The 9554-nt window shown below is 38.7% G+C and overlaps 1 protein-coding gene and 1 long non-coding RNA gene across 2 annotated transcripts in view; both read right to left on the bottom strand.

The window, feature by feature from the left end:
* Positions 1-7446, bottom strand: part of LOC140963980 (uncharacterized) — a 16437-nt gene extending 8991 nt beyond the window's left edge. The window contains exons 1-9 of the mRNA XM_073423459.1: positions 6669-7446; positions 4479-5422; positions 4119-4274; positions 3921-4076; positions 3432-3734; positions 2578-2927; positions 1630-2340; positions 1494-1579; positions 1246-1378 (exon numbers count right to left, since the gene is read on the bottom strand). Coding sequence (XP_073279560.1) covers positions 1246-1378; positions 1494-1579; positions 1630-2340; positions 2578-2927; positions 3432-3734; positions 3921-4076; positions 4119-4274; positions 4479-5421 — 2838 coding nt within the window. The 5' untranslated portion in view covers position 5422; positions 6669-7446. The remainder of the gene's footprint in view (positions 1-1245; positions 1379-1493; positions 1580-1629; positions 2341-2577; positions 2928-3431; positions 3735-3920; positions 4077-4118; positions 4275-4478; positions 5423-6668) is intronic.
* A 59-nt stretch (positions 7447-7505) lies between these two features.
* Positions 7506-9554, bottom strand: LOC140965259 (uncharacterized). The gene is made up of 4 exons (XR_012173000.1): positions 8591-9554; positions 8216-8503; positions 7673-8108; positions 7506-7583 (listed from the first exon to the last, which is right to left on the bottom strand). It is a non-coding gene; the product is annotated as an uncharacterized lncRNA (long non-coding RNA).

Here is a 9554-nt window from a genome sequence, read left to right as displayed (position 1 = left end):
ATCAATATCAATAGCAATCAAAGGAGTCAAGGCTCGAAATGCTATGCACTAATAGTATCAATACAAATAAATGCATGAATGCAATCACGTATTCACAAAAGCACATAAAGCACGCCACAACTCATTACAACATACTCAACGTCATCTCACGTCATAATAGACGTCGTAATGAAAACAGTTCATACGTACCTCAACTGACTTTAATTTACCACAAAATATCTTAAATATTTCTCGAAAACTCCAATCCTGTGGCAAAATTATTTATTGCACATCAATTCCTATCTTGGTTAAATAATCAAGGAATTTATCGAAAGAAATTCCAAAATTCACTAATTTAGCCTAAAATTCCAAAAATCCATAATTTAGGCTTTAATATTTCTAAAATTAATATGCGACAATTCTATAGCAGCTAAACACCTAATTATTGAACACGAAAATTCAGAAATCCAATTATATAAATCTGAATTTTCGAAATTAATCCAAATAAATTCCGAAAATCTGGTAGATACCTCTAATCGTCTCAATTCTTGTACCTACAATCAATAATATAACAATTATCAATATTGGTACCAAATTTAACCCAACAAAATACAACCACCTTGCTGGAATCATGATTTGTACCTCAATATATATACCAAAATGAAGCTTATGACCCAAAGAACAAAAGCCCTCAATCAATTTCCGAACTCCGGCGACGTGCGACGACGATTTAACGAAGAAACAGGCGGTGGGTTTCGGACTGGTTTTCGAGAATCGCGATTTTTCTTAGCAAAGAGGGTATCACTGGATAGCCCTTGACGAGAGGATTCCAAATATGTATTTACTTTATTTTTTCGACAACCGGTGGTGGAGCTACGACCGGTCAAAGACGGCGAAATTGATTGACAAAGAAGAAGAATCTCGCGGCAGCAACTTACGGGAGAGAGAGAAGGAAAATCGATAATTATCATTATTATTATTATTATTATTTTAACTTAATCTTTAAATTTGGACCAGGCTTGGGGTTCACTTGGGCTGGGCTCTCACATTCTCCCCTACTAATAAAAGATTTCGTCCTCGAAATCTAGCATACACAAAATTTATACAAAAGTGGTTTATAAACATTTACCACGGATAGTACATAGGGAAATCAGAATACATGGAATAATTTATTACATTTTCAAACAAATGAGGCCATTCCTGACGCATCTTAGCNCTGGCTTGACGATCCTGAGCTGCTTTCATTCTTTTCCTGATCATTTCAACCTTTTCTTTCATTTCTTGTATAAATTCTGGCATTGACATTTGTCTTTCTCCTACATCTTCCCAGCATATCGGAGATCTACACTTTCTACCGTACAAGGCTTCAAATGGTGCCATTCCGATGGTTGCTTGGAAGCTGTTATTGTAAGAGAATTCAACAAGTGACAATGATTCCTGCCAACCACCCCTAAAATCCATCACGACTGCTCGCAACATATCCTCGAGTGTCTGAATGGTCCTCTCTGACTGACCATCTGTCTGTGGGTGATATGCAGTGCTCATTGCCAACTTTGAACCCAATGCTGATTGCAAACTGCCCCAAAACTTCGAAGCAAACCTGGGATCACGATCTGATACTATGGTTACTGGCACACCATGCAATCTTACTATATGATCAATATACATTTTTGCCATTTTCTTATAAGTACAAGTACGATCATAAGGAATAAAATGAGCTGATTTGGATAATCTATCAACAATCACCCAAATCGCATCACAACCACGATTTGAACGAGGCAGGTGTGTCACAAAATCCATAGCAATGTGCTCCCAATTCCACTGTGGCACTTCCAGACTATGTAACATACCACCAGGTCTCATTCTCTCAGCTTTAACCTGTTGGCACGTTAAACATTTAGCTACAAATTCAGAAATCTCTTTCTTCATGCCTTCCCACCAATAATGAGATTTCAAGATATGATACATCTTCCTGATTCCTGGATGAACACTGTGTCGACTACAATGAGCTTCTCGAAGTATAGATTCTTTCAAATCTATCAAATTCGGAACCACAAGTCTACCATTATAGCGCAGACATCTATCTGAAGCAACACTGAACTTGTCTGATTGACCTGTCATAGTCAATTCTTTCAATTTATGAACATGCGGATCAGTTCTCTGTGCTGCTTTGATTTTAGAAACAATTTGTGGTTCAACTTGAATAGATGAAACTATAAAGTAGTCGCCCTTAGACCGATAAGTCCATCCTGAAGTTCCCAAATGCTCATGAACTTTTGAAATAGTCAAAGATGTCAACATTTTAGGCTGAACCTTTCTACTCAGAGCATCTGCAACTTGATTCATCGTCCCTGGTTGGTACTGAATATCACAATCAAAGTCTTTAAGTAATTCCAACCATCGACGCTGTCTCATATTCAAGTCGGACTGTGTGAAAAGATACTTCAGACTCTTGTGATCAGCATAAATCACAAATTGCTCACCATACAGATAATGACGCCATATTTTTAATGCAAATACAATGGCAGCCAACTCCAAATCATGAACTGGATATCGAGTCTCATGTGGCTTCAACTGACGAGAAGCATACGCAATCACTCGCCCATGTTGCATCAAAACACAACCCAGTCCATTTAGAGAAGCATCTGTACAGACAAAAAATCCACCAGAGCCTGAAGGCAAAGCTAGCACTGGAGCTGTGGTCAACTTTTCTTTCAAAGTCCGGAAGCTAGACGCACATTCTGCAGTCCATACAAAACGTCGATCTTTCTGTGTCAACTGGGTCATCGGCCTAGCTATTTTAGAAAATCCCTCAATAAAACGCCTATAATACCCAGCTAATCCCAAAAAGCTTCGAATTTTAGACACATTTGTTGGTTTCGGCCAGTTGATAACAGCTTCAACTTTACTAGGATCAACAGATACTCCTTGTGCAGATATAACATGGCCTAAAAATAAAACTCTGTCCAACCAGAACTCACACTTAGACAATTTGGCATACAATTGTGCTTCTCTGAGTGTTTGAAGGACTAGTGCCAAATGTTCTTTGTGCTCTGTTTTTGACTTAGAATAAATCAAGATATCATCAATAAATACAATAACGAATCTATCGATGAATTCTCGAAATACACGGTTCATTAAATCCATAAACACTGCGGGTGCATTAGTCAAACCGAAAGGCACAACTAAGAATTCATAATGCCCATATCATGTCCGAAATGCTGTCTTAGGAACATCTTCCTCTCGGAGTCTAAGCTGATGATATCCGGAACGAAGATCAATCTTAGAATACACAGAAGTACCCTGCAACTGATCAAACAAGTCATCAATACGCGGCAGAGGATATTTATTCTTCACAGTAGCCCGATTCAACTGCCGATAATCGATGCACATTCTCATCGTTCCGTCTTTCTTCTTTACGAACAATACTGGAGCTCCCCAGGGCGACATACTTGGTCTGATGTAGCCTTTCTCCAGTAAATCATGTAACTGTTCCTTGAGTTCTTTCAACTCTGTTGGAGCTAAACGATATGATGCTCTAGAAATAGGATTTGTCCCTGGCATCAATTCAATGCTAAGATCTATTTCCTTTTGAGGCGGAAAACCCGGAATCTCATTAGGAAATACATCTGGAAAATCCTTGACAACGGGAATGTCTGAAACTTTCAATCGTTCTTCCCGTGTTGCATCAAGAGCATAAATCAAAAATCCTTCATTGCCGATTGACAACAACCGGAACATTTCCATTGCAGATACTAATGGAATTCGAGACTGTGAATCATAACCATAAAAATTCCATTTGCTGCCATAATACGGTCTAAATCTGACAACTCCATGGAAACAATCCACAGTGGCTCGATAATTTGTCAACACATCCATTCCCAGAATACAGTCAAAATCAGTCATGACTAATTTGATTAGATTTGTTATCATAATATTACCCTCAAATCTAAGCACACAGTTCAAAACTATCTCACGGGACATCAAATATACACCGGCAGGAGTAGCAACTGACACAGTATCCAACAAAGGAATAGTAGCAATCTCATGCTTATCAACAAATGCAGCAGATAAAAATGAATGAGATGCTCCTGTGTCTATCAATATGCGTGCAGGATAGTCAAAAACATAACAAATACCTGCAATCACTCCTCCTGGTACATCCTGAGCCTGGTCCTGAGTCAAAGCATGGACTTGGGCTTGCTGTGGCCCTGGAAATGGCTGCTGAATAGGACCTCTGGGAGGTGGGTAACGAGACTGCTGAAAAGATAGGGTAGGAGCATACGGTCTAAAGACTGGTCCACGGGGAACTTAACCAAACTGTTGTGGCTGGAACTGCTGTCTCCCTGCATTAGGACATACTCTGGCGTAATGTCCAACCTGACCACAATTATGACATGTCCCCTGAACTCCTACACATTGGGAACTGAAATGTCGACCACCACATCGGTCACAATGCACAGTGCTAGACGACCCAACAGAACCTCCTCATCGTGCACTGCCTGAACTGGAGGAGCTGGATTGAGACTTCTTCTTGAATTGCTTTCCTTTTGCCTTGTACCTCTGCTGTTTGGGTTGTTGGTATGACTGTACAGGATGATATGGAGGTAAATCCACGGGCATTGACACACTACTCCCAGATCCCTGAGAAACTGATGATGGACCTGGCTGTGGTTCTCCTCTGAGCAAACTTGCTTCGATTTTCTTCGCCTTTTCCACTGCTTGAATATACGTATTAGGCGATCCAGTCATTACCAAAGTATGAACAGTCCGCTGCAACCCGTGCAGAAAACGTGATAGTTTAGCCTGATCATTCCTAGCAACATGTGGAACATAGGGCAAAAGAGCAGAAAACTGTGAAGTATATTCCACCACTGATTTATTGCCCTGCACCAGTTGATTGAACTCTTCTTCTTTAGCAGCATAGTATGATGGTGGTGCATATTCTTGGCTAAAGTGAGCACGAAAAGCATCCCAAGTAATAATGTCACCAGAGTCCTTCATTGCTTCCTCTGTGGCTTCCCACCAGAGTTGTGCTCGGTCTTTAAGTTGGTAGATGGCAAGCTTCAATCTAATATCTTGGGAATACTCCAACAAATTAAATAGATGATTTATACTTTTCAGCCAGCCTGCTGCTTTTTCTCCGCTCTCATTGCCAAAGAATTTTTGAGGACGTAATTCCTGGAACTGAGAAATTATTAACTGCATTCCTCCAACTTTCTGTGTCAGCTGTTCCATCTCTTGCTCAATCGCTACCTGTCTAGCTCCAGGTCTTTCAGGTCGAGAAGATTCTTGGTTCACTTCTTCTTCAACATTTTGAGCGACTTGTCCTCGAGGTCGACCACGTCTACCTCTAATGATATCTGCAAGTCCTCGAACATTTTGCGCCTCAGATTCTTGCGCTATTTCTTTTTCTTTTCTACCTCTTCCTCCAGGTGCCATTCTACAAGACACGAGTATTAAATCCACAGGCAGATAATAGGTAAAAGAAAGTAATAGGCAAGTTCTAAACTACATTTCATGCTTAATCAGCTAGCCGTTCTAATGCAGGTAAATTCAAGCAAATCACACCAAATAATTCAAATAAGAGCAAATAGTTAAACACATGCACAATCATGTTATTTGTGTCTAGACTCAAGTGCCCTAGACTCTAATTCGAGCATATCCCAGTTACGCTCTGATACCAACTGTGGGGGCCCGTGCTCCTGATTAATATTTAATGACCAAACAACCAGGATATCTTAATATAAACAGCGAAAGCGATTAAAATTTTTCATTTTGGGCCTACCGAAATTTCGGCATGACCTATTCGTAAATAGGACATCCCAAAAAATCAAAACACAACAATAACTTTATACGCTCGAATTAAAGTCATAACATCAATTCACAACCTATAGCCGCACTGGCCAGGACTAAACACATGCAGAGCCGGCAAGGCTCGATCACACAACCATCAATTCAAAACATCGTAAAAATAACAGTACACCTACACGGGGCATCTCCCCGGTAAATGTATGACTCCATAATATAGTATATATATATCTGGGAACTCTCAACCATGACTCGACGACTGGGCACCACTACCTGACGCTCCACCAGACACGTCAAATCCTCCTGGATAACCTGCTATAGCATCAAAAACAACCACAGCATAAAAAAAACGAGGGGTCGGACCCCAGTACGACGAACCAGTAATATTACGACAAATATAACTGACATGAAATGAAATCAAGTAAAATGCGATGCAATGCAATGTAATGCAATGCGTGAAGGGTAACAACCGATAATGGATACCAAACGGAGTCCAAATGAATCGCATCAACAACAGTAACAGTGGCCACCCGTGCCAGGAACGTAGCAACGCAACATCAAATCGCCACTCATCCATGCACGTAGCATCGAGGGTACGGGAGCTACCCGCTCAGCCCTCATGCAAGTCATTAGGAGTGCTAATCCTACCCACCCGCTCCATCGATGACGCAACAACTCGATAGATCAATATCAATATCAATAGTAATCAAAGGAGTCAAGGCTCGAAATGCTATGCATTAATAGTATCAACACAAATAAATACATGAATGCAATCACGTATTCACAGAAGCACATAAAGCACGCCACAACTCATTACAACATACTCAACGTCATCTCACGTCATAATAGACGTCGTAATGAAAACAGTTCATACGTACCTCAACTGACTTTAATTTACCACAAAATATCTTAAATATTTCTCGAAAACTCCAATCCTGTGGCAAAATTATTTATTGCACATCAATTCCTATCTTGGTTAAATAATCAAGGAATTTATCGAAAGAAATTCCAAAATTCACTAATTTAGCCTAAAATTCCAAAAATCCATAATTTAGGCTTTAATATTTCTAAAATTAATATGCGACAATTCTATAGCAGCTAAACACCTAATTATTGAACACGAAAATTCAGAAATCCAATTATATAAATCTGAATTTTCGAAATTAATCCAAATAAATTCCGAAAATCTGGTAGATACCTCTAATCGTCTCAATTCTTGTACCTACAATCAATAATATAACAATTATCAATATTGGTACCAAATTTAACCCAACAAAATACAACCACCTTGCTGGAATCATGATTTGTACCTCAATATATATACCAAAATGAAGCTTATGACCCAAAGAACAAAAGCCCTCAATCAATTTCCGAACTCCGGCGACGTGCGACGACGATTTAACGAAGAAACGGGCGGCAGGTTTCGGACTGGTTTTCGGGAATCGCGATTTTTCTTAGCAAAGAGGGTATCACTGGATAGCCCTTGACGAGAGGATTCCAAATATGTATTTACTTTATTTTTTCGACAACCGGTGGTGGAGCTACGACCGGTCAAAGACGGCGAAATTGATTGACAAAGAAGAAGAATCTCGCGGCAGCAACTTACGGGAGAGAGAAGGAAAATCGATAATTATCATTATTATTATTATTATTATTTTAACTTAATCTTTAAATTTGGACCGGGCTTGGGGTTCACTTGGGCTGGGCTCTCACGCAATATTTGAAGTTGATGGTCCGGGTTCACACTCATTTTGTGTCCACATCGATGGATTTTGTACATGAGTTGGGCGTGTCTGTGACATATTTGCATATATTAGGTAACATATATTTAATAAAATAAATTAAATATACGTACATATGTAGATAATTGAACATGTCTTACATTAAATTGTCAGTAGTTTATATCTACAGGATGGTAGCCAATGATGTTAGAAGGTACCACTGTCGGACAAAGAAATATTTGTGAAATGCGATGATATCAACCAATATAGTCCATTGTGATGCCGGGTGTACCAGATATGACATAATCGCCACCAATCACAAAATTATATCTGTATATCTACAAAATATTTGTGATACGTCGCCTAATCATAGTTGTTCCGTTCTTTTAGCGTCAATTTATGGAAATTATCGAAGTTAGTAGCAAGTGGCGGGATACCTTGACGCATTCCAAATTTTCGAAGACACCGCCCTGGTCTATGCATCTCAACTATATGAAAATTGATCAACGCACATGCCGACCGACATATATGAATTCTATTTCCATCTAGAATTCTAGCAACCTCGGGGGACTCCATATCATAAACGGTCCATAGAAACTGAAGCAAGTAAAATTAAAAAAAAAAGATTATCAAGCTGATAATATAACATTCAGATTTAATTTTAAAAACATTCCAAATTTTAAATAACTAATTTATGTATCTACCTATCCTTTTATCATCATGTCAAGCATATCTCTCATTATACGGACCGAATGATAGGCTGTGTGTGTCCAAGAGAATCCACGTCTCCACCTGCAATTTATAAGTACACCATGTAGTCATTAAAATTACATAACAAAATAATAATACAAGTTAATTAATTTTGATTAGTATTGTGCGCCGTATGGTGGGAATGGTAGACCTTGAAGCACATCTGCAACAATCTCTACTGACATAGATACTTGTTGCGCTCTATCAGGGCAAAGAAGAGTAATTCTAGATCATACCCAAATCTGCAATAACATACAACAGAAATGGTGAAATCATCTAAAAAAAATTAAGTACAACAAATATAATAACCGTAGAAGTGTAAAAAATACCTACAATATCTGAACAGGCCCACAAAAATCAACCTATAATCCCATTGATGTGTCGCACAACTCTTTGTAAAGATATTCCAACACAGAAGAACCCCAGCTTAACGTATTCACCATTTCTATGTCCTCAAGAAACTGCAAATACATAAGTTTCACAGCAGCACCTTCCGAGTCCGGGAACATACAGCCACCAATTATCATTAATGCAACACAACGAGAATATTGTGTCACGTCCTCTTCAGTGCTTTGACCATTAATCATATTATTTAGGCAATGGTCTCGCAAAGCGGACAGATAAAGATGTCTACCTTTAATCTGAGAAGATGTAGGCGTAAAACCCAATCAAGTTGTGCAGCGCTGTTGTAATGTATGTTTGTCGTACGCGGTATCTACACCAGTGATGGACATGCCATCAATATTCAACTCCCAAATAAGGGCAACGTTCTGTAGGGTGATTGTTGTCTCTCCAACTGTAAGGTGAAATGTGTGTGTCTCACGACGCCATCTCTCAACGATGGCTGTAAGCAAATGATTATCATAATTTTTAATTGGACCACAGTGAATGACACTATAGAAACTCATGCGTGCTACACATAGGCGGATACGGAGGTGAATCCCAGCATTATGCAATCTCTAAAGACATTTGTCAGACCGACGTGGAGGAATTAGTGCACCATGTTTTCAGCGTTGATATTATTTGATATGTGTCTACCCCGTAAATACAACACATTATCCGTATTTTCAGCCATCTTGCAAACAAAAAATCATGATATAACAAATATTATATTTTTTATCAATAAAATGTAACTACATATTTTATATTAAAAGAAATTATTTTGTATTTTCGACTGTAAATAATAAAACGTATATGCTGATGATGAATTGATAAATGTGATAATGGTGATTAGATTCTTTTAAAAATAAATAATAATTCATAATACGTAAATAAACTAATAACTGTAAATAA

This window comes from Primulina huaijiensis, chromosome 18, assembly GCF_012295235.1.
Source record: "Primulina huaijiensis isolate GDHJ02 chromosome 18, ASM1229523v2, whole genome shotgun sequence".
NCBI classification, from domain to species: domain Eukaryota; kingdom Viridiplantae; phylum Streptophyta; class Magnoliopsida; order Lamiales; family Gesneriaceae; genus Primulina; species Primulina huaijiensis.
Note: the sequence above shows the minus strand (reverse complement) of the source record. Positions and strands in the feature narration are given on the sequence as shown.